Source organism: Mobula birostris, chromosome 9, assembly GCF_030028105.1.
Source record: "Mobula birostris isolate sMobBir1 chromosome 9, sMobBir1.hap1, whole genome shotgun sequence".
Classification (NCBI taxonomy): Eukaryota; Metazoa; Chordata; class Chondrichthyes; order Myliobatiformes; family Myliobatidae; genus Mobula; species Mobula birostris.
In genome coordinates this window covers 84,119,585-84,144,327 of record NC_092378.1, presented here as the reverse complement: position 1 = coordinate 84,144,327, position 24,743 = coordinate 84,119,585, and the positions used below count along the sequence as shown (strand labels likewise).

At 43.8% G+C, this 24,743-nt stretch overlaps 1 protein-coding gene across 2 annotated transcripts in view; it reads left to right on the top strand.

Moving 5' to 3' along the window:
• Positions 1 to 24,743, top strand: part of LOC140202856 (protein kinase C beta type) — a 379,624-nt gene that overhangs the window by 299,181 nt on the left and 55,700 nt on the right. For both annotated transcript variants that reach the window (XM_072268323.1, XM_072268322.1), the window contains exons 11-13: positions 2,851 to 2,942; positions 15,656 to 15,718; positions 19,250 to 19,388. In XM_072268323.1, the coding sequence (XP_072124424.1) occupies positions 2,851 to 2,942; positions 15,656 to 15,718; positions 19,250 to 19,388 (294 nt within the window). The remainder of the gene's footprint in view (positions 1 to 2,850; positions 2,943 to 15,655; positions 15,719 to 19,249; positions 19,389 to 24,743) is intronic.

Below are 24,743 nucleotides of genomic sequence, written 5' to 3'. Positions count from 1 at the left end.
AGGGGGCACCATGTTTCTGTGAAGCAAAGTACACAGCAGTTCCTGATGTCCATCTGGTACTGCAGCAGTGCTCTGAAGTCTTCAGTTTTAATTTTCAGAGACTGTATGCTCACCAGGAGGATAGTTGGGAGTGGGGATCTAAGGGGTTCTGTGTTTCAATTGCACTTGCAGACCAGCCCACGTTCTTGCTTCCTGTTTTTTTAAAGGGGAACTGCACTCATGACCTGAGTCTGGTGTCCAGAGTCCACCAATTTTGAGGATTTTTTTTTAAATGTCTTTAAACATTGTTGCTTAATATTACCCATGGCTACAACTAGATTTTAGCTGTTGTAACTTAAATGGGAATATTTGATGATTTCTATCGGACCTGCATGCAAAAAGTCTCCAATTGTTAGCTCCATCTTCCTTATTATGGCTGTGCTGAGACAAGACAGACTGAAGAGCTCATACACTAGAGCTATGTACGTGGAACTGAGGCATCAGAAAGAGGTAATCACATTAATGTGATCACCCAATTGTCAGCAGAATTTAGAGGGGCATATTTGTAGAGAGTTAGCAGATAGTTGCTAGAAAAATAAGACTGTGATAGTAGGTGATTTTAACATTCCACATATTGACATGTAAAAGAACTTGATGGGATAGAGTTTGTCATATGTGTTCAGGAAAGTTTCCTTAATCAGTATACAGAGGTTCCAACTAGAGAGAGTGTGATACTGGATCTCCTATTTAGGATGAGACAGGCAGTGTGTGTAAGGAAACATTCTGGATCTTGTGATAATAATGCCATCATTTTCCAGATAATTATGGAAAAGGATAGGTCTGGTCCTCAGGTTGAGATTCAAAATTGGAGAAAGAGCAATTTTGATAGCATCAGAAGGGATCTGGCAAGTGGAATGGTTCTTTGCTGTCAAAGAGATGCTTGGTAAGTGGGAGGCCTTCAAAAGTGAAATTTTGGGAGTACAGATCAGGGTAATAGGCAAGGCTATCAGGTTTAAGGGACCTTGGCTTTTGAGAGATATTGAGGTCCTGGTTAAGAAGAAGAAGGAGGTACATAGCAGGTACAGGCAGCAAGGAACAAATGAGGCACTTGAGTATAAGAAATAGGGAAATTAGGAGGCTAAAGGAAGTCATGATGTTGCTCTTACAGACAAGGCGAAGGAGAATCCCAAGGCTTTCCACAGGGGCCCTGGCAGAGGTATTTAAAATAACAATCTATCCTCCAGTCCTCTGGTACCAATTAGGTGCTGGAGGACTCAAGGATAGCTAATCTTATTCCATTGTTGAAGAAAGGCTCTAAGAATAAGCCAAGAAATTATAGGCATCAATGTGATATCAGTAGTGAGTAAATTATTGGAAGGTATTCTCAAGGACCAGATATAAGCATTTGATTCAATAGGGCTTGATTAGGGTAATCAACATGGTTAGTGTATGGGAGGTTATGTCTAACCTATCTTATAGAGATTTTTCGAGGAGGTTACCAGAAAAGTTGATACATAAAGGTAGTGGATGTTGTCTATAGACTTCAGCAAGGCGTTTGATAAAGTGCTGCGTGGTAGGCTAGTCAAGAAACATATAGAAACATATAAAATAGGTGCAGGAGTAGGCCATTCGGCCCTTTGAGCCTGCACCACCATTCAGTATGATCATGGCTGATCATCCAACTCAGAACCCTGTACCTGCCTTCTCTCCATACCCCCGATCCCTTTAGTCACAAGGGCCATATCTAACTCCCTCTTAAATATAGCCAATGAACTGGCCTCAACTGTTTCCTGTGGCAGAGAATTCCACAGATTCACCACTCTCTGTGTGAAGAAGTTTTTCCTCATCTCGGTCCTAAAAGGCTTCCCCTTTATCCTCAAACTGTGACCCCTCGTTCTGGACTTCCCCAGCATCGGGAACAATCTTCCTGCATCTAGCCTGTCCAATCTTTTTAGGATTTTATATGTTTCAATAAGATCCCCCCTCAATCTTTTAAATTCCAACGAGTATAAACCTAGTCCAACGAGTATAAGCCTAAGAAGGTGCTTTCACTTGGCATTCAGTATGAGGCAGTAAATTACTGTAGATTCGACATTAACTGAGCGAGAGAAGCCAGAGAGTGGGAGTAAATGGTTGCCTCTGTTACTGAAGGCCTGTGGCTAGTGGAGTGCCACAGGGATCAGTGCTGGCTCTGTTGTTGTTTGTTATCTGTATTAATGATCTGAATGTAGTAAACTGGATCAGCAAATTTGTGGGTGACAGCCAGATTGGAGGTGTAATGGACAGCAAGGAAGACTATCAAAGCTTTCAGTGGGATTTGGACCAAATGGAAAACTGGGCTGAAGAATGGCAGATGCAATTTAATGCAGACAAGTGTGAGATATTGCACTTTGGGTGGACAAACCAGGGTAGGACTTACACAGTGAACAGCAGGGAATTGGAAGAGGGGTCTGTAGATACAGATAGTCATAGTCATACTTTATTGATCCCGAGGGAAATTGGTTTTCCAGATCCGTAATTCCTTGAAAGTGGTGTTACAGGTAGATAGGGTCGTAAAAAGAGCATTTGGCATATTGGCCTTCGTAGATCAAAATATTGAATACAGGGATTGGGATGTTACGTTAACAGTATTGATGGGGTTAATTTGGAGCAGAGTGTGCAGTTTTGATCATTCCTCTGAATTAATCCTATATTGTAGTTTATTGATCTTGGAATCATAATGTTATAGAAGAAACAAAGAAAAAATGTTTGTTCTGGCTGAAAATGGGGGCAGTGAATTGTGAAGATATTCTAGTGTGTTGTACTGTAAAGCTGTTAATCTTCGTTTGCTGTGAGACGTTATTTTATCACCCTGTGTTGTTTCTGCACTAGGAGCGTTTGTATTTTGTGATGGAGTATGTGAACGGAGGCGATCTCATGTACCAGATTCAGCAGGTTGGCAGATTCAAAGAGCCCCATGCTGTGTAAGTATTTTCTCACTGCAGAGTTCATGGGTCACCTTTGTATTGGTAAAATTCTTCCACTAATGCATACCCTTACATTACTTTCATGTTTAGTCTTGGGTTGTGTTTTCAGCTTCCCTTACAGACACCAACATAGACCTGGCTCTCTGCTGGTGATACATTGTTAGAGATGTTTCTCAGAGAGAGCAGTGTGTCCAACATAACAAAAGTTCTGTATCTATCCTGTAGTTAGAACTTTCAACTGAAGAGTTGGGGGTCAGATTCAGATAAGAAAATGTGAAAGTTTAAGCAAATAGACATAGTGATGGTGCAGTAGAGCAAAGATGTCCAATGACTCTATGGGGAGAACAGGAGGATCATTCTAGTGGCTTGTGTTATAGATCCCCTGATAGTCAGCGGGAACTTGAGGATCAGGTGTGTACAGAAAATGTTCATTGTTGTAAGAACTATATTAGTCAAAGGTTACTGTATATTAGTAGGATATTTCAATTTCCTTAGACCGTCCAGAGTGTTAAAGTTGTAGAAAGGGTAAAACTTGTGAAGTGTGTCCAGGAAAGCTTCCTGAGTCCATATATAGAGAGACATACTGGAGAGAGTGCAACACTGCATCTCCCCTTAGGAATGAGGTAGGAGAAGTCGCAGAAGAGTCTGTCAGGGAGCATTTTGGGTTTAGTGACATTAATTTTATTAGTTTTAAGCTAATGATAGGAAAGTACAGGCCAGATCCACCGGTTGCAGTGTTAAGTAGAATAGGGCTAATTTTGGAGCAACTAGGCAGGAGGTCAGTTGGGTGAGCATGTTTGAATGGAAAGGAATAAATGGCAAGGGGGAGGCTTTTAAGAGTGTAGTATTAGAGTCCAAGAGTAGCATGTTCCTGTTAGAGTGAAGAGTAACCCTGGCAAGTTTTTGGAACCCTGACTGACAAAAGATATTGGTATTCTAGTCAGGAAAATGAAGAAGAATACATTAGGTTTAAGAAGTCAGAGAGAATGAATCCTTTGCCTATAAAAAGATTAAAAATACACAAGAGAGCATAAAGGGCTTTGAGATGGATCTGCCAGGTAAGGTTAAGGAAAATCCCCAAAGATTCTATAGTTATACTAAGAATAAAATGGTAGTACAGGTGTCCCCCGCTTTTCGAACGTTCGCTTTATGAAACCTCACTGTTGCGAAAAAAAAGCAGCATGCGATAAAAAAGTCAGCACGTGAAAAAAATCAGTGCGCGATAAAAGGCAGCGTGCGCCCAGAGCAGCTGCTCTCCCCCGGATTCGGAACTGCATTCTCGCCGGCATTGCTTAAACTCATGTCTGTGAGCAACCGTTTGCAAGATGAGTTCTATGGTGTCGGAAAAGCCTAAAAAAGCTCCTAAGGGTGTTACACTTAGCGTAAAACTAGACATAATTAAGTGTTTCGATTGTGGTGAGTGAAGTAAGGACTAAATGAGTTTGGCTTGTGGAAGCTGACGAACATGATGTTGAAGAGGTTTTGGCATCCCATGACCAAGAACTGATAGATGAAGAGCTGATGCAATTGGAAGAAAAAAGGATAACAATCGAAACCGAATGAACTGAGCATGAAGCAACTGCGTGAGATTTTCGCTGCAATGATAAAGTACGACTTTAATTTTGAAAGGGTACATCGGTTTAGGGGATATTTGCAAGATGGTTTGAGTCCTTACAAAGAACTGTATGACAGGAAAATGCGTGAGGCTCAGCAGTCAAGTAAGCCTTCCACATCAGCCACAGCAGACGACGAACCTCGACCTTCGACATTGAGGCGGGCAGTCATAGAAGAAGATGACCTGCCCGCCCTAATGGAAACAGACGACGAGATGACACGCCAGTGTCCCACCACCCCAACACCAAGGCCGTGGACAGATACTGTACTGATTCGCAGAGAATGCAGCAGTAGCCGGGAGGCACACAGCACATCTTTAAGAAAAAGCCGAAATAAACATGCTAATTAATTAGGTGCCACCCGAGACGTAATTGTCGGCCCAGATCATAGACGACGCAGTTGGAAATCAGCACTGATCTGGGCCGACAATTAGGTGCTGGGCGGCACCTAATTAATTAGCATGTTTATTTCGGCTTTTTTCTTAAAGATGTGCTGTGTGCCTCCCGGCTACTGCTGGACCCCTGCGTGCTTCGGGGGAATGTATCAGTCGGCGGCCTGGAGGGTGGGGGCCACAGCACTAGCCAACCTGCGATGACTCAGTCTAACACACCACCATCAGTGTGCTCTGCGCTGTCTTCCCAATTCCAGTAAGTGATACTACACTGTACATACATTATTTCTGCTTTATATTGGCTATGTATTTTTACGTGTTATTTGGTATGATTTCACAGCTTCATAGCTTAAAGGTTACTTAAAGCTTGTGCCATGTTTTTGCCAACAGCACTTGCATGAGATTTTCGCTACGGAGAACAGTGCAGTAATGATTGTGGAAAAGTATTTCTGCTTTATATAGGCTGTGTATTTATCATATCATTCCTGCTTTTACTATATATTACTGTTATTTTAGGTTTTATGTGGTATTTGGCATGATTTGGTAGGTTACTTTTGGGTCTGCAAACGCTCACAAAATTTTCCCATATAAATAAATGGTAATTGCTTCTTCGCTTTACGACATTTCGGCTTACGAACCGTTTTATAGGAACGCTCTACCTTCAGATGGCGGGGGCAACCTGTAATGGAAAGAGTAGGTCCCATTAGAGATCAGCAGGGACATTTCTATTCAAGCTTCAGTATATGGTGGGATTTTAATGAATATTTCTCCTCGTAATTTACTAAGAGCATTATGGTTATTAATTTTTTCTCGGCTCAAGCTGGTAAAACTTGAGGTACGGCATAGCCAAGCACACTCATTTCTCAATTGCTTGGAACTTCTGGACTATTCTAGTGGTGTTGTGGCTTTCTGAAGATTTACATAGATATTACTGTGTAGCCCTAATTGTTTAATGCTATTGTGTAGTGTCTTTGTGATGATACCACTTGTAGATCTTACTATCGGGGCAATGTATACCCTGTTCATGTTCCAAAGTCTTTCAGTTCCCTCTTTTAATTCAGCACATTTCTGGTGTTTTTTACTTACTGATTTCTGTGTGTTATGTGTGTTTGGAATGGCTATATTTATTAAATAAGTTGTTCTTGCTTGTTTATCCTGTATTATTATATCCTGATGGTTATTATAGATTGCCCTATCTGAAATAACATTAGTCATAATATAATTTGTGGCATTCTGTCTCTAAAAGTGGATCAGGCTTGTATTTATAGTAAGGTGTGATTTAATTTCTGAGTTTGTATTTTAAAGCAAGATTTTCATGAATGATGTTTACCATTTGATTGTGACTGTGTAAGTAATCAGATTGAATTAAACTGCTACAGGATCCTGTAATGTATTGGATTGTTTCTGGTTTTCCTTGGCATTTTCTACATTTATCATCTTGAATTTGTTGGTGTTTTATTATGTATTTTTGATCATTTTTTGTGTGAACCACTTGGTCCTGAATTGTGACAAAGAACCCATTTGCTTCTGGGAAGAGGTCTCCAAATATGAGCCATTATGATTATTATTAATTTTTTCTTTCATTTTGTATTTGTACCTTTTGTTGTCTTTTTGCACACTGGCTGTCCCTCTTGTTGGTGTGGTCTTCCACTGATTCTATTATGGTTATTGGACTTATTGAGTGTGCGCGCAAGAAAATGAATCTCAGGGTTGTATATGTATATATGTAATTATGAGAGGCATAAATAGGGTAAATATACTTCATATTTTCCCGGAGAATGAGAATCAAGAACTAGAGGGCATAGATTTAAAGGTGAGAAAGGAAAGATTTGTGAGGGGCAATGTCTTCATGTAGAGTCGGTGCATAATGGAATAAGCTGCCAAAGGAAACAGGTGATGCAGGTTTTGTAATAACATTTGAGGCATTTGGATAGGTACATGGATAGGAAAGGTTTAGAACGATTCAGGCCAAATGCAGGTAAATGGGAGTAGCTTAGCTGTGCACTTTGGTTGCATGGATGAGTTGGGCCAAAGGGTCTGTTCTCCATGTTATGTGACTATATACTTCAGAAGGCACAGCATATATACATCCCAAAGAGGAAGACATATTCTAAAGGCAAGATGACACAACCGTGGCTAACAAGAGAAGCCAAAGCCAACTTAAAAGCCAAAGAGAGGGCATAAAATAGAGCAAAAATTAGGAAGTTAGAGAATTGGGATGCTTTTAGATTCCGACAGAAGGTAACTAAAAAAGTCATTAAGAAGGTAAAGATGGAATACAAAAGTCAGCTTGCCAATAATATTAAAAGGGATACCAAAAGTTTCTTCAGATACATAAAATGTAAAAGAGAGGTGAGAGTGGATACCGGTCCTTTGGAAAATGATGCTGTGGAGCTAGAGATGGAAGACATAAACAGTACGGTGGAAGTTCCACGTATCAGGGGATATGAAATGTGTGAAGTTACCATAAGTAGACAGAAGATTTTTGGGAAACTGAAAGGTCTGAAGAAGTCACCTGCACCAGATGGTGTACACCCCAAGGTTCTGAAAGAGGTAACTGAAGAGATTGTGGAGGCATTAGTAATGATATTTTCAAAAATCACTAGATTCAGGAATGATTCCGGAAGACTGGAAAATTGCGAATGTCACTTCAAGAAGGGACAGAGGCAGAAGGAAGGAAATTAATCTGACCTCAGTGGTTGGGAAGATGTTGGAGTTGATTGTTAAAGGATGTCATTTCATGGTACTGGAGGCACATGATAAAATAGGCTGTAGAAATATCAAAGAACATGGAGAAGCCTTCTGCAGGTATACAGAAAGAAATGTAACTCGGTTCATTTCTTAGATGATGAAACTGAGGAATTTTATGAGAAATGTGAACTAATACTTCATATTGGTCTTCATGATAAAAGACGCAAAAGCATGCCAATAATAGCAAAAAGGTGAAAAGGAAGCAAGGTATTTTAGCAATGACATATTGGCCAAACTAAGTCTCTCAATCCCACATTGGACTCTCAGATCACTTATCTGTAATGTTAATTCCAATATATAAACCAGTGATCAAACGGGTCAAGCAAGTTCCAAAGTTGCTGAAAACTTGGCCTGAGGGTGCAATCTCAGCACTACAGGACTGCTTTGATTACAAACTGGAGAATGTTCAGGGAGGCTGCTACCTATGGCAACCAGGTAACATAGAGGAGTCTGTGGATTCTGTGACCAGTTACATAGGGAAGTATACAGAGGATGTTACCATCACGAAACATATCTGGGTGAGGGTAAGTTGGAAGCTATGGCCTACTGCAGAGGTCTGTGTACAGCTGAGGGATCGTGATACTGCGTTTAGATCAGGGGATGTGACAGCTCTCAGGGAAGCAAGAACTGTACTTTCCCGCTCCATTAATAAGGTGAAATGGTAGCATTCTCAGAGAATTTACAGCCAGTTCTGCGATACCAGAGGCATAAGGCGCATGTGGCAGGGATTGCTACAAATCTACACTGCGCTTCAGTGACCAGGATGCCTTACTCTCTGATAGGCTCTATGTCTTTTATACCCAGTTTGATGTGCTGGGCGAAGAAGGCACCCCTCCCCTCAGGGGAGCAAACACGGGCTGAAGTTGATGTGAGGAAGATCCTGGTCAGAGTCAACCCACACGCAGCTGCGGGGTCCGATAATATACCAGGTCGGGATCTGAAAGTCTGCACAGCCCAGCTAGCGGATATTTTCAACATCCCTCTGGATCAATCCATTGTTCCCTCAGTTTTCAAGGTGGCAACCAGCATTCCAGTGGCAAAGAAGGTAACAGTAACCTGTCCAAATGACTATCATCCAGTGCCATTAACATCAACTATTATGAAATGCTATGAGTTCAGTGTTCAACACCATCATACCCCAGAAACTGTTCGGGAAACTTTCCTCACTGGGTCTCAACACCTCCCTCTGTGGCTGGATGCTAGACTTCCTAACAGAAAGGCTACAGTCAGTCTGTGTGGGCAGCAACATCTCTCGTCCCATTACACTGAGCACTGGCGCTCCCCAAGATTGTGAGCTCAGGCCGCTGCATTTCACACTGCTGACTCATGACTGTCGCAGGATCCAGCTCAAACCATGTCATCAAGTTTGTGGAAGATACATCAGTAGTTGGCCTCATCAACAACGATGACAAGATGCAGTACAAAGAAGAAGTACGATGGAGATAGAGAAGAATAGTTGCCTCCCATTCCTGGACATGCTAATATGATGGAAACTGGATGGAAGTATCAGGCATGGCATCTATTGGAAACCCACTCACACTGACTTATACCTCAACAATAGCAGCCACCATCACACCTCCCAATGCAGAGTGATTCTTTCTACTTTGATTAACCGTGCAAAAACTACCTTGGACCCAGAGAGTCTCCATGAGGAAATAGGATGATTACACATGATGTTCTACAGAATGGTTACAAGGTGAAGGAAATCATTCAGGCCCTTAAAATCCAGGAAACCTAACAACAAGGAGGAACCTATTGCCTGTCTTCCCTATATTTCCATGGTTTCTGGATCCTGAAGAAAGATTGGATTAATACCACCCACAAACCCATAAGGAAGCTCATCACAGCTTATGCAGGTCAAAGATGACCTGGGACTCAGGACGGTATGTTTACAGATTTCCATTTGAATGTGGAGCAGCGTATATCGAACAGGTAGGACACATGGTAGAAACCCATATCAAGGAGCACAGGAGGTGTATCCGTTTGAGTTACCCAGAGATATTGGCAATAGCAGAACACCGCATTCATAATGGTCATTGGATTGACTTTGACTGATGGCACAAAACTATTGTGCTGCGCCAGTGGTTTATGGGGCGCTTGGTGAAGGAAGCCATTTAAATAAAACTAGAGAGAAAGAATTTTAACAAAGACAAAGGTCTCGTTCTAAGTAAGAACTGGAATTCGATTGTAAACAAGGTAGACAGCATAAACCTGATTGGATGAGGACTAACCAATCAGGAGGGACAGACGGTGTGGGCATAAATCCCACCGGATAAGACATGCCCAGGCATCGTCCCTTATGAAGATGGTAGAGTTTGGCATTGAGACCTCAGTTATTATCAATACCTGTACCCAGCTGGAAGCCTGAGAAGTGTATGCCGGGAATGCACTACGTTTTTTTTTTTACCTTCTATGCTATCCACAACACCACCAATCTTTGTGTCCTCTGCAAACTTATGAACCCACCCTTCTATTTCCTCACCCAAGTAGGTTATAAATATTACAAAGATCCTAGGTCCCAGAACAGATCTTTGTGGAACAGCACTGGTCACTGACCTCCAGGCAGAATACACTCCATCTACAACCACCCTCTGCCATTTCGGTACCACATAGCCAAGTTTCCCTAGATCTCATGTTGTCTGATGTTCTCATTGAGCCTACCATGGGGAAGCTTATCAAATGCCTTACTAAAATCCATATGCAGTACATCCACTGCTCTACCTTCAACAATGTGTTTAGTCGTATTCTCAAATAATTCAGTCAGGATCTTGAGGCATGACCTGTGCCTCACAAATCTATGCTCACTATCCCTAAGCAGGCTATGCTTTTCCAAATGTTCATCAATCCAGTCTTGAACAATTTTCTCTAATAATTCCCACATCACTGACGAGAGGCTCACTGCGCCATCATTCTCAGGGCAATCACCACTTCTTGAGCCAAGCAATAACATTTGACACCCTCCAATCACTTGGTACGAAGAGGATTGTGCTGGAGGTAGCCTGCAAGAGATGCCATGCTTACTCTGCCAGCATAACATGCTCACAACTTACTAGCCCAACCCGAAATGTACACCTTTGGAATATGAAGGGAACTCAGAGCACACGGAGGAAATGTGCACTGCTAGGGAGGAGGTACAAACTCCAACGGACAGTGGCAGAATGCGACCCTGAGCGGTGACCTTTGGTGCTGCAAAGCAAATGTGCTAACCACGACACTGCCATGCTGTCCTGCTCTATGCGTGCAAGCCAAATGAAGAATGTGAAAGCAAAGCGTGAAGAAAATTGTCATGCAATCAAGCAAAATGAAATGATTATACAAAAGTTTAACTTAAATATTGGAGTTCTTTCAGAATGTAACAAGCAAGTAAGATAGAGGGAACTAGTCGATATTCTATATTTGGTAGACATGGACAAAAGGGGCTAAAGAGACTAAGTTGCAGGGGGGTTTATGGTGTCGTGGACAGGGTCACTGGGGGGTTACAGTATGTTGGGCAGGGTTGCTGGGGGGTTATACAGCGGTAGTCAGGGTCACGGGGGTTATAGCGTGGGCAGAGTCGCTGGAGGTTACAGTGTGATGGGCTGGGTCACTGAAGTTGTAGTGTGGTGGGCAGGATTACTAGGAGGTTATAGTGTGGTGAGCAGGGTCACTGAGTGGGTTGCAGCGTGGTGGACAGAATCACTGGGGTTAAAGTATGGTGTACAAAGTTACTGGGATTATATTGTGATGGGCGGGTCACTGGGGGGTGGTTTAGAGCGGTGGACAGGGTCACTGGGGTTATATTGTGATGGGTGGGTCACTGGGGGTTATAGTGTGGTGAGCAGGGTCATTGGGGGGTTATAGTTCTGAGGGCAGAACCTCTGGGGGTTATAATGTGGTGGGCAGGGTCACTGAGGTGGTTATAGTGTGTTGGTATGGGTTACTGGGGGTTATTGTGTCATGGCAGGATAATGGGGGGGGTTATAGTGTGGTGGACAGGGTCACTGGGATAATATTATGGTGTACAGAGTCACTGGGGGGTTATAGTGTGGTGGGCAGGGTCACTAGGGGGTTATAGTGTAGTGGGCAGGGTCACTAGGGGGTTATAGTGTGGCGGACAGGGTCACTGGGGTTATATTGTGATGGGCGGGTCACTAGGGGTTATAGTTCTGAGGACAGGTGCACTGGGAGTTATAGTGGACAGAGTCACTGGGGGGTTATAGTAAAGTGGGCTGGGTTACTGGGAGATTATAGTGTGGTAGGCGTGCACTGGGGGGTTATAGTGTGGTGGAGAGGGTCACTGGGGATTATAGTGTGGTGGGCAGGGTCACTGGGTGGTTATAATACATGGCAGGGTCACTGGGGGTTATTGTGTCATGGCAAGGTAACTGGGGTTTATAGTGTGTTGGGCAGGGTCACTGGGAGGTTATAGAGCAGTAGTCTAGGTCACTTGGGGTTATTGTGTCATGGCAGGGTCACTAGGGGGGTTATAATGAGGTGGGCAGGGTTACTGGGGGTTATTGTGTTGTGGACAGGGTCACTGGGGGTTACAGTGTGGTGGGAGGGTCACTGGGGGTTACGGTGTGGTGGGCAGGGTCTCTGGGGTTATGGTGTGGTCGACAGGGTCTCTTGGGGTTTATATCGTGTCATGGCCAGATCACTGGGGTTACAGTGTGGTGGGCAGGGACACTGGGGTTACAGTGTGGTGGGCAGGGTCACTGGGGGGGTTTACATGCTATGACTCAGCAGAACTTCTTATCCATAACAGGAAAAGTCACACAGTTGGATGAAGCTAAGAATACAAGCATGTAAAATGCTAGTGGAAGATGCAGCACGAGAAATTGAAATGGTTTCAATCTCAAACAGTTCGATAAGTTGAGGTATTGATGACATGTTAGATGATTGGTAGGCTGTTGTTTTTCAGTTTCTCTATCCAGATTGATGAGTCAATAGATTTCACCAATAAATGTCATGTTGTGATGTTTGTAGGATTTGTAAATGATGGTGAAATTCTAGAAAACTGTTTCTGTTGCAAAGAGCTGCCCTAAACAAGCAAAGGCCAAGATATATTGAATGTTTTGTCTTTCTATCTGGAATCAAAATGTCTCTTGGTGGAATTGTGCTGGCATCATGTACAGATGCCAGCACAATCCCCCCAAGAGACATTTTGATTCCAGATAGAAAGACAAAACATTCAATATATCTTGGCCTTTGCTTGTTTAGGGCAGCTGTGAGTAGCTTTGTTTCTCTTGTAAAAAGAGAAAATCCTGACGTCACAATGCACTGCTTTTTTCACAGAGAGTGCTAATGTCAAAAACTCTTGGAGGTGAAATGAAAAATGTTCTGGATGATGCTACAAAAAATGGTTAACTTTATTAAACAAAGATTAGTTCACTCAAGAACGTTTAAAAAAACTGTGAAAACCTGGACAAAGAGCACACCAATCTCCTGCAACATTCAGAAGTCCGGTGGCTTACCAGAGGAACAGTTCTGAATAGGGTGTTTGAGCTGAAAGGTAAATTGCAGGAGTACTTTCAAGAAAATAGTGGGCCAGATTTTGCTGAGTGCTTTGAAGATGAAGAAAGGCTACAGATACTTGCCTTCATATGAACCAGTTGAACATATCTCTACAAGGCCCTGAAGAAAAAAATGTTTTGACTTCAAGTGATAAGATTCTTGGATTTAAAAGGAAACTGAATCTTTGGAAAAATCATGTTGCAAAAGGAAATCTTGAAATGTTTCCAGTGCTGCTTGGGCTTGAGAGTCAGGAAGGATATCAGAAATTCTCAAGTCTTATTGAAAACCACCTGGAAGAACTACAGAACAAAATTGAACAGTATTTTTCCTCCCTTTCAACACAAGTGTGTAACTGGGTGAAAGACACTTTCTTTGAATCTTCTGCTCGGCCTGAGAAATTGACTTGGAAAGAAAAGGAAGAACTTTGAGCTGCAGTCTGATCACGCACTCAAGATCATTTCAGTTGAAAGTGAAATCCATGTGTGCTTATGTCAAGTTCAACCCAGAATTGTGAAATTTATTATGTTTGTCTTATAAGTTTTAAAAATTTGTGAAAGGGAAAGAAAGAGATTAATTTCAAGAAAGGTTGGCTAAAAATCCATTCTCCACTCAAAAGAGCATTGACAATTATTTTTGGACTATTATAGCTACAACTTACTGAACACGCTAATGTACCGTGAGCTACAGACATAATTTATGCAGGGCTTCCTGAAAATTATTTCAAGGGTTCTTCCAGGGCAAAAAGGTTGAGAAAGGCTGACCTAAGTCCTTCTGCAGACTCCTTGCTTCCTTAACAGTACCTGCCCTTCCAAATATCCCTTTAGGATACTTTTTCTTTGAGATGTATCTATCCTGTGTCTTCCGAATTGCTCCCATAACTCTAGCCATTGCTATTTAGCTGTCATCCCTGCTGATGTCTCCCGCCAGTCAACTTTGACCAGCTTCTCTCTCATGCCACAAAATAATCTGCAGATGCTGGGGTCAAAGCAACACTCACAACATGCTGGAGGAACTCAGCAGGTCGGGCAGCATCCGTGGAAAAGATGGGTTGACGTTTCGGGCCGGAACCTGGTCCTGACGAAGGGTTCTGGCCCGAAACGTCGACCGATCTTTTCCACGGATGCTGCCTGACCTGCTGAGTTCCTCCAGCATGTTGTGAGTGCTTCTCTCTCATACCACTGTAATTTCCTGTACTCCAGTGTAATACTGATACATCTGACTTTACCTTCTCCCTCTCAAACTGCAGTATGATTTCTATCATATTATGATCACTGTCTCCTCAGATTTCTTTACCTTAAGCCCCCGAACCCACTCTGATTAATTCCAAATACTATTTCTCTAATGGGCTCAAGCAGAAGTTGTGCTAAGCTGTCATCTCATAGGCAATCTACCTGCATGTTGAAATCCCCTGTGACTATTGAAACGTATCCCACTTTACATGCCTTTTCTATTTCCCATAATAATTTGTACCCCACATTCAGAATCATGTATATAACTTAGATCTGGGTATTTTTACCCTTGCAGTTTCTTGACTCTACCCACAAGGATTCTAACATTTTCAGATTCTACATATGATCAGATTTCCAGTAAGATGGTGGCTCACTTGATTGCACCACCAGGTCCAACAAATGGTGAAAATATGCCTCTAAAATATTTTCTTGTTATTGTAAGACCCTGTGGAACATTGTAAATGCAAACTACTTCAAGCTGGGTCTATTGGTAAGACCAATGGCGGTGGAGCTATGTGGCTTCGGTTGATGAGCGGACCAGAACCTTGAGCACAGCAACGCCTATTTCAGCCACCCTGGGAGGAGGCATCATGGGAGAGAACAGAGACACGGTGGGCACATTGAAATCTGTGCTGGTTTGGGGGCTGGCCCCTGCAGGCCGACTCTTCCATCAGCACTGCTCTCTGGTGCTTGCTGGAAGACGAGCTGAATTGCCTTCAGCTGCGGCTGATCCAGCACTATGTCCTTGTTCTTGCAGAAACGTAGCTCCAGGACAATATGCCATGCTCGTATTATTTTTGTGACTGTACGTGCTGTGTGTGACTGCAGCTTGGTCCCAGAGGAACGCTGTTTCATTTAGCTGTGTATACTGTTATGTTTTCTAACTCCAGAAACAAACGGAAAGAAAACATAGGTGCCAGGATACTTGCCTACTTAATGTTGTTAGTGAGGTGCACACATGTGACGTGGTGGTGTAATGGCATACTCCATTCATGTACTTCTTGCATATAACCTGTAGTGAAATATGCAAGCAGACAAAGGATGCTTAATCAAACAGTATATTTACAATATTACTCAAATACAATTGAAATATTAAATACACCATATATATATATATGTATGGTTGAATGATAATTAGACCTGAATTTAAACTTGCTTTCTAGGTCAGGCAACTGTAGGTCCCAGGGGCATGGGCTCTGCTCTGGTTATTCACTTTCCTCTGTTATTTTTAGATTCTATGCAGCAGAGATTGCTGTTGGCCTGTTCTTCCTGCACAATCACGGCATTGTTTACAGGTGAGTGTGGTAACTCCTAGCTCAATGTATGATTAAGAGATGTTCTGGTCCTGAAGCTGTCTTACTGCCACAGGCAGCTCTATCTTCACACAGTCAAAAAGAAAAAAGTCATCGTTCCTCCCTGTTCCCACCAATATTTAGCAAAGAACTCTCCTCTTACTTTCCACTTTGGCTTTTAGAGAAAGCACACCAAAGTATGGGGACACATTGCATTGTGGAATGCATTTGCCCAATAACTTTCTCACACTGGACCAGGCACGAGATCACATGGAGTGGGTTCATACCAGCCTAGTTCACCTCACTCTCCCTTCAACTCACAGCTGGACTCTGCAGCCCAGCTCATAATAACCAGAACTAGACCCAGGTAATCTCTGTTGTAAACCATTAGTGCTTACCTAGCTTTGTGTTGGTTATCGGAGGAAACTTGTTGGAATGGGCAGATCTGTATTGTTTTCCCATCTTTCTCACCTCCCCCTGCCAACCTTCCTCCAGTACAGGCCTGCAGAGCTGCAGAGTACACCATCAACAAGGTGCCTTGCAGTCTCTGTTCCTTCCCCCACCCAAACCCTCCTTCCTGCTCAGATAAGAATCTTGGCCGGCATTATCCAGTTGAGCTAAAGAGAGCCAAAGCTGAGCTAAAGAGAGACATGTATACTCCACTTTTCTATTCCCAACCCCTTGTGCCTTCTCTACTGCTCGCCTTGTACTCCAGTGCAGGCTCCAAGAGGGACCAATGCACACTTCCTTTGCTCCCCCTGCTTCTCCCCACTGAAAGTGCACAGCAGCCCAGGTTTTGCTTGGCCTGGACTCTGCTGTTCAGCTCTATGTCCCTGGGAGAACTGTTTGTGTCTTTAGGAAGCCCAAAGTTAGCTGCTAGCGCTCACTGACTTTACTCTCTGAGTAGGTGCCCTGTCCCTTTTAGGGGTTTGAGACGTTTCTTGATGGATGTGGGCTCAATTCTCCTCCAGCACCCTAGACCATAAGACATAGAAACAGCATTATGCCATTTAGCCCATTGAGCCTGCTCTGCCATTCCATCATGGCTGATTTCAAGATTTATTTATTATCAAAGTATACAACTCTGAAATACTTCATTCTTCTGGGTAGCCATGAAACCAAGAAAGAAAATAAATGCAGCACAATCATCAACCCCCAACTCCCGCACAAAAAACAAGATTGAGCAAAAAAACAGAATATAATACAATTACACTAAAAAAAAGTCTATAGTCCAAGTCCACATCCAAAATGCAGAAAAAACTTGTGCAACACTCTCCAGGTGCAGCAGCGGGCTCTCTCCAGTACAAAGTAACTGATCAAAAGGCAAGCAACCAGCTTCAATGCTTCAATCTCCCTTGTTGCTTTAATCTGCAAAATGGAGCCAAATGTGGGCTTCTGCCCCATTCTGCAGTCTGCCCGCTACAAGGTTCATGCATGCTGTCTCTGTCTCCCAGAATCCTCTTGGAGACTGCAGAGCGCTAAAAACACCCAATGAATCTTCAAACAGCAAAACACAGTTCCAGAATCACATTCAAGACAAGAAACAAGCAAACATAAAAGACATAACAGAAATGAAATATATGGTTTCATAATCTGTCCAGAAGATGTCGACCAAAGGAGCATTATACAAATGTACCATCTTGACTGAATGTTTCATTACTTTTCATTTATTATCCCTCTCAATCCTGTTCTCCTACCTTCTCCCCAACTTTGACACCCTGACTAATGAAAAACCTATCAACCTCCACTTTAAAATATACCCAAAGACTTGGCCTTCACAGCCGTCTGTGGCAATGAATTCCACAGATTCACTACCCTCTGGCTAATGAAATTCCTCCTCATCTCTGTTCTAAATGGACACCCCTTGATTTTGAGGCTGTACCTCATGGTTCTAGATGCACTCACTATAGGAAACATCATTTCCACATCCACTCTAGATAGGCTTTTCAGTATTCAATAGGTTTTATGAGATCCCCCTCATTCTTCTAAACTCCAGGGAGTACAGAACCAGAGCCATCAAACATGCCTCGCGTTAACTCTTTCGTTCCTGGAATCATTCTCATGAACCTCCTCAGTCCTCCTTAGTTGTGCATTTTTTCTTTGATAAGGGGCCCAATACTGCTCACAATACTTCAAATGTGGTCTGACCAAAGCCTCAGCATTACATCACTGCTTTAATATTCTAGTCCTCTTGAAATGAATGCTATCATTTTATTTGCCTTCTTTACCATCGACTCAACCTGCAAGTAAGCCTTTAGGGATCCTGCATGAAGATTCCCAAAGCCCTTGTTTTTTAAAAAAATTTTCTCTCCTTTAAGAAAGTAGTCTATGCCTTCATTCCTTCTACCAAAGTGCATGACCATATACTTCGGTTCTGCACTGTATTTCAACTGCCTCTTATTTGCCCATTCTCCTAATCTGTTCAAATCCTTCTGCAAACTCCAAGCTTCCTCAACACTACCTGACCCTCCACCTCTGTTTGTATCATCAGCAAACTTGGCCACAAAATCATTGACATATAACATAAAAAGAAGCAGTCCTAACAGTTACCCTTGCAGAACACCACTAATCACTGGCAGCAAACCAGAAAAAGGCTGTCTTATTCCCAATCTTTGCCTCCTGCCATGTATAGATGCTGAAATCACAAACAGGCCTGGTGAGTTCTTTCAACATTTTGCATGTGTTGATTCTGTCCATGCTGTAATACCATAAGCTCTTGTTAAGCAGCTTCATGTGCACCACCTTGTCAAAGGCCTTCTGGAAATCCATGTAAGCTCTGCATTGTTTATCCTGCCTGTTATTTCCTCCAAGAATTCCAATAGATTTGTCAGACAAGATTTTCCCTTAAGGAAACCATGTTCAATTTGGCCTACTTTATCACGTAGTTCCAAGTTTCCCCAAATATCATTCTTAACAATAGACTCCAACATTTTCCCAACCAATCTAATGATTATTGAAATATCATTACTAATGCCTTCACAATCTCTTCAGCTACTTCCTTCAGAGTCCTGAGGTGTAGTCCAGGTGACAAATCTACCTTCAGACTGATGCAAAATGCTTATTCAGTTCATCCACCATTTATTTTCCCCATGACCAGTTCTCCAGCTACAGCTGACATTCCAGTTCTTCCCACCCCAGCAGCTGTAACCCACACATCATGAATACCTACCTGTGCTCTTTTCAGCTGTTACAGACAAATAACCTCTGGAAGCTGTTTCTGGTAGTGCTCCTCAAACCGTATCTATTCCTGCTGCCTCCCAGAGAACAAAGCGCCTTTTTGGAAGGTCTTCCCTCTCTCCATCTGATCTACCTTTAAGTCTCAGCCAATGATCCTCCCTCTCCCTTCAAACAAGCCAAGACCACTGATGATGAGCCATTCCACGATGATGAGTTTTGCAGACACCAGCCCAATATAATTTGACCACGTGTTCTGACAGAGTCAGGCAGAAGACCTGGTTGCCTTGCACATTATTGACAATATAAGTGATGTAGGCAAGGTTTGTGCATAACTATCTGCATTTTATGCTCTAACAGAGACCTGAAGTTGGACAATGTGATGCTGGATTCAGAAGGACACATAAAGATTGCTGATTTTGGCATGTGTAAGGAGAATATGTGGGATGGAGTGACGACCAAGACCTTCTGTGGTACACCTGACTACATCGCGCCTGAGGTATGGTGCGAGCTTGTAGTGCATAGCTGTAGTAAACTGATAGCACTGTAAACATGAGCACGTACTTACATAGAAACATGTACAGTGCCTATAAAAAGTATTCCCCACCACCACCCCGGAAGTCTTCAAAGTTTTCATGTTTTATTGTTTTGCAACATTGACAATGAATTTAGTTTGGCTTTTTTCCCCACTGATCAACAGAAAAAGACACTTTTGTGTCAAAGTGTAAACAGATCTCTAAAACGTGATCTTAATTATTCCCAGTATAAAACACAAAATAATATATTGCATAAGTATTCACCCCCCTTTAATATGACACACCAAATCAGCACTGATTTTAGAAGCCACATAATTAGTTAAATTGAGATCACCTGTGTGGAATCAAGGTTTTCAATTGATTGTAGTAAAAATGTACCTGTAGCTGGAAGGTACAACTGCTAGTGAGTCAGTATCCTGGTAAAAACTACACCATGAAGACAAAAGAACACTCCAAGCAACTCCGCCAGAAGGTTATTGTAAAGCACAAGTCAGGAGATGGATACAAGAAAATTTCCAAGTCACTGAATATCCTTTGGAGTACAGTTAAGTCAATCATCAAGAAATGGAAAGAACATGGCACAGCTGTAAATCTACCTAGAGCAGGCCGTCCTCCAAAACTGTGACTGCACAAGAAGGGAGCTAGTGAGGGAGGCCATCAAGAGACCTATGACAACTCTGAAGGAGTTACAAGCTTCAGTGGTTGAGATGGGAGAGACTGTGCATACATTTACTGTTGCCCGAGTGTTTCACCATTTGCAACTTTATGGGAGAGTGACAAAGAGAAAGCCACTGTTGAAAAATCTCACATGAAATTGTGACTAGAGTTTTCCAGAAGGCATATTGGAGACTCTGAATCAGCTGGAAGAAGGTTCTATGGTCTGATGAAACCAAACACTGCATATCATCAAAAACACACCATCCCTGCCATGAAGCATGGTGGTGGTTCCATCATACTGTGGGGATGCTTCACTGCAGCAGGCCCCAGAAGGCTTGTGAAGGTAGAGAGTAAAATGAATTCAGCAAAATGCAGGGGAATCCTGGACGAAAACCTGATGCCGTCTGCAAGAGAACTGCGACTTGGGAGATTTGTTTTCCAGCAAGGCAATGACCCCAAGCATAAAGCCAAAGGTGCACAGAAATGGCTTAAAAACAACAAAGTTAATGTCTTGGAGTGGCCAAATTAGAGCCCAGACCTCAATCCAATTGAGATTTTGTGCCTGGACTTGAAAAAGGCTGTTCACTCAAAACCCTCATGCAATCATCAACAGAACTTGAGCAGTTTGTCATTGTCATAGTCATAGTCATAGTCATACTTTATTGATCCCGGGGGAAATTGGTTTTCATTACAGTTGCACCATAAATAATTAAATATTAATGTGTAAGTTATGCCAGGAAATAAGTCCAGGACCAGGCTATTGGCTCACGGTGTCTGACCCTCCAAGGGAGGAGTTGTAAAGTTTGATGGCCACAGGCAGGAATGACTTCCAATGACGCTCTGTGTTGCATCTCGGTGGAATGAGTCTCTGGCTGAATGTACTCCTGTGCCCAACCAGTACATTATGTAGTGGATGGGAGACAGTGACCAAGATGGCATGCAACTTAGACAGCATCCTCTTTTCAGGCACCACTGTGAGAGAGTCCAGTTCCATCCCCACAACTTCACTGGCCTTACGAATGAGTCTGTTGATTCTGTTGGTATCTGCTACCCTCAGCCTGCTACCCCAGCACACAACAGCAAACATAATAGCACTGGCCACCACAGACTCATAGAACATCCTCAGCATCGTCGGACAGATGTTAAAGGACCTCAGTCTACTCAGGAAATAGAGACGGCTCTGACTCTTCTTGTAGACAGCCTCAGTGTTCTTTGACCAGTCCAGTTTATTGTCAATTCGTATCCCCAGGTATTCATAATCCTCCACCATAACCACACTGACCCCCTGGATGGAAATAGGGGTTACCAGTGCCTTAGCTCTCTTCAGGTCTACCACCAGCTGCTTAGTCTTTTTCACATTAAGCTGCAGATAATTCTGCTCACACCATGTGACAACGTTTCCTACCGTAGCCCTGTGCTCAGCCTCATCTCCCTTGCTGATGCATCCAACTATGGCAGAGTCATCAGAAAACTTCTGAAGATGACGAGACTCTGTGCAGTAGTTGAAGTCCAAGGTGTAAACGGTGAAGAGAAAGGGAGACAAGACAGTCCCCTGTGGAGCCCCAGTGTTGCTGATCACTCTGTTGGACACACAGTGTTGCAAGCACACGTACTGTGGTCTGCCAGTCAGGTAATCAAGAACCCATGACACCAGGAAAGCATCCACCTGCATCGCTGTCAGCTTCTCCCCCAGCAGAGCAGGGCGGATGGTGTTGAATGCACTGGAGAAGTCAAAAAACATGACCCTCACAGTGCTTGCTGGCTTGTCCAGGAGGGCGTAGACACGGTTCAGCAGGTAGACGATGGTATCCTCAACTCCTAGTCAGGGCTGGTAGGCGAACTGGAGGGGATCTAAGTGTGGCCTAACCATAGGTCGGAGCAGCTCCAGAACAAGTCTGTCCAGGGTCTTCATGATGTGGGAGGTCAATGCCACCGGTCTGTAGTCATTGAGGCCGCTGGGGCACAGGGACGAGGCAGAACGTCTTCCACAGCACAGGAACCCTCTGGAGCCTCAGGCTCAGGTTGAAGACATGGCGAAGTACTCCACATAGCTGAGGGGCACAGGTTTTGAGCACACTGGTACTGACACCATCCAGTCCTGCAGCCATGCTTAGGTTGAGACGTTTCAGCTGTCTTCTCACCTGTTCAGCTGTGAAGCCCATCGTGGTGGTTTCGTGTGGGGAAGGGGTATCGTCATGAGAGTTTGTAAAAAAGAATGAGGAAAGCCGCCAGTGAGTGAGTTGGCCAGTGAAGGAGTGGAGCTTTGAGGCTTTGACTCAAGAGGCTTCGATGAGAAGAGGCGGAGGACAAGCTTGCTCACAGTTAGTCTTTACAATGTCTCCTGAGATGGTGATGTGCCTCTCATGTGAGATGTGGCAGTCTTGGGAGAACGTCCTTCTCCCACAGAGTCACATCTGCCAGAAGTGCATACGGCTGAGCAATCTAGAAGACCGTGTAAGAAATCTGGAGCAGACCTGGATGACCTTCGACTCATAAGGGAGAATGAGGCAGTCGTAGATGAGACCTAGAGGGAGGTAGTCACACCTAGGCTGTCGGAAACAGGTCGTTGGGTGACAGTCAGAGGGGGGGAAGCGAAGGTGAGCAGGCAGGTAGTGCAGAGCACCCCTGTAACTATTCCCCTGAATAATAAGTTTACTGTCCTGGATACTGTTGGCGGGGACAACCGACCAGGTGTGAGCCACGGTGGCAGGGCCTCTGGCACTGAGTCTGATCCGGTGGTGCAGAAGCATGGGACGGAGAAGAGGAGAGGTGTTGTCATTGGAGACTCTATAGTCAAGGGAGCAGACAGGAGATTTTGTGGGTGTGAGAAGGACACCCGCATGGTTTGTTGCCTCCCAGGTGCCAGGGTCCGGGATGTCTCTGACCGGGTGCACGACATCCTGGTACGAGAGGGAAAGCTACCAGAAGTCGTGATACATGTTGGGACCAACGACATAGGCAAGAAGAGGGATGAGGTCCTGAAGTGTGAGTTTTGGGAACTAGGCAGAAGGCTGAAGAACAGGACCTCAAGGGTGGCGTTCTCAGGATTACTGCCAGTGCTACGTGACAGAGATGGTAAGAATTGGAGGAGATGGCGGTTGAATGCATGGCTGAGGAGTTGGTGCAGGGAGCAGGGTTTTAGATTTTTGGATCATTGGGATCTCTTCTGGGGAAGGTGGGACCTGTACAGATTGGATGGATTGCACCTGAACTGGAGGGGGAGCAATATCCTTGCAGGTAGGTTCGCTGGCATGGTCCGGGAGGGTTTAAACTAATTTGCAAGGGCGATGGGACCCAGAGCGATAGAGCAGTGAAAGAAGTACATGGAGTAAAGCCAGATCTAACATATACAGAGGCCTTGAGGAAAGAGAAGCAGAATAAACGGTGTAAAGACAGTAAGGTAGAAGGGCTGAAATGTGTGTACCTCAATGCAAGAAGCATCAGGAACAAAGGTGATGAACTGAGAGCTTGGATACATAAATGGAATTATGATGTAGTGGCCATGACAGAGACTTGGCTGGCACCAGGGCAGGGGTGGATTCTCAATATTCCTGGATTTCAGTGCTTTAAAAGGGATAGAGAGGGCGGAAAAAGGGGAGGGGTGGCGGCATTACTGGTCAGGGATACTATTACAGCTACAGAAAGGGTGGGTAATGTAGCAGGATCCTCTTTTGAGTCAGTATGGGTGGAAGTCAGGAACAGGAAGGGAGCAGTTACTCTATTGGGGGTATTCTATAGGCCCCCTGGTAGCAGCAGAGATACAGAGGAGCCGATTGGGAGGCAGATTTTGGAAAAGTGCAAAAATAACAGGGTTGTTATCATGGGTGACTTTAACTTCCCTAATATTGATTGACACCTGATTAATTCCAAGGGTTTAGATGGGGCAGAGTTTGTTCAGTGTGTCTAGGACGGATTCCTGTCACAGTATGTGGACAGGCCGACTAGGGGGAATGCCATACTAGATCTAGTACTAGGTAATGAAATGGGTCAGGTCACAGATCTCTCAGTGGGTGAGCATCTGGGGGACAGTGACCTCCACTCCCTGGCCTTTAGTATTATCATGGAAAAGGATAGAATCAGAGAGGACAGGAAAATTTTTAAGTGGGGAAGGACAAATCATGAGGCTATAAGGCTAGAACTTGTGGGTGTGAATTGGAATGATGTTTTTGCAGGGAAATGTACTATGGACATGTGGTCGATGTTTAGAGATCTCTTGCAGGATGTTAGGGATGAATTTGTCCCGGTGAGGAAGATAAAGAATGGTAGGGTGAAGGAACCATGGGTGACAAGTGAGGTGGAAAATCTAGTCAGATGGAAGAAGGCAGCATACATGAGGTTTAGGAAGCAGGGATCAGATGGGTCTATTGAGGAATATAGGGAAGCAAGACAGGACCTTAAGAAGGGGCTGAGAAGAGCCTGAAGGGGGCATGAGAAGGCCTTGGTGAGTAGGGTAAAGGAAAACCCCAAGGCATTCTTCAATTATGTGAAGAAAAAAAGGATGACAGGAGTGAAGGTAGGACCGATTAGAGATAAAGGTGGGAAGATATGCCTGGAGGCTGTGGAAGTGAGCGAGGTCCTCAATGAATACTTCTCTTCGGTATTCACCAATGAGAGGGAACTTGATGATGGTGAGGGCAATATGAGTGAGGTTGATGTACTGG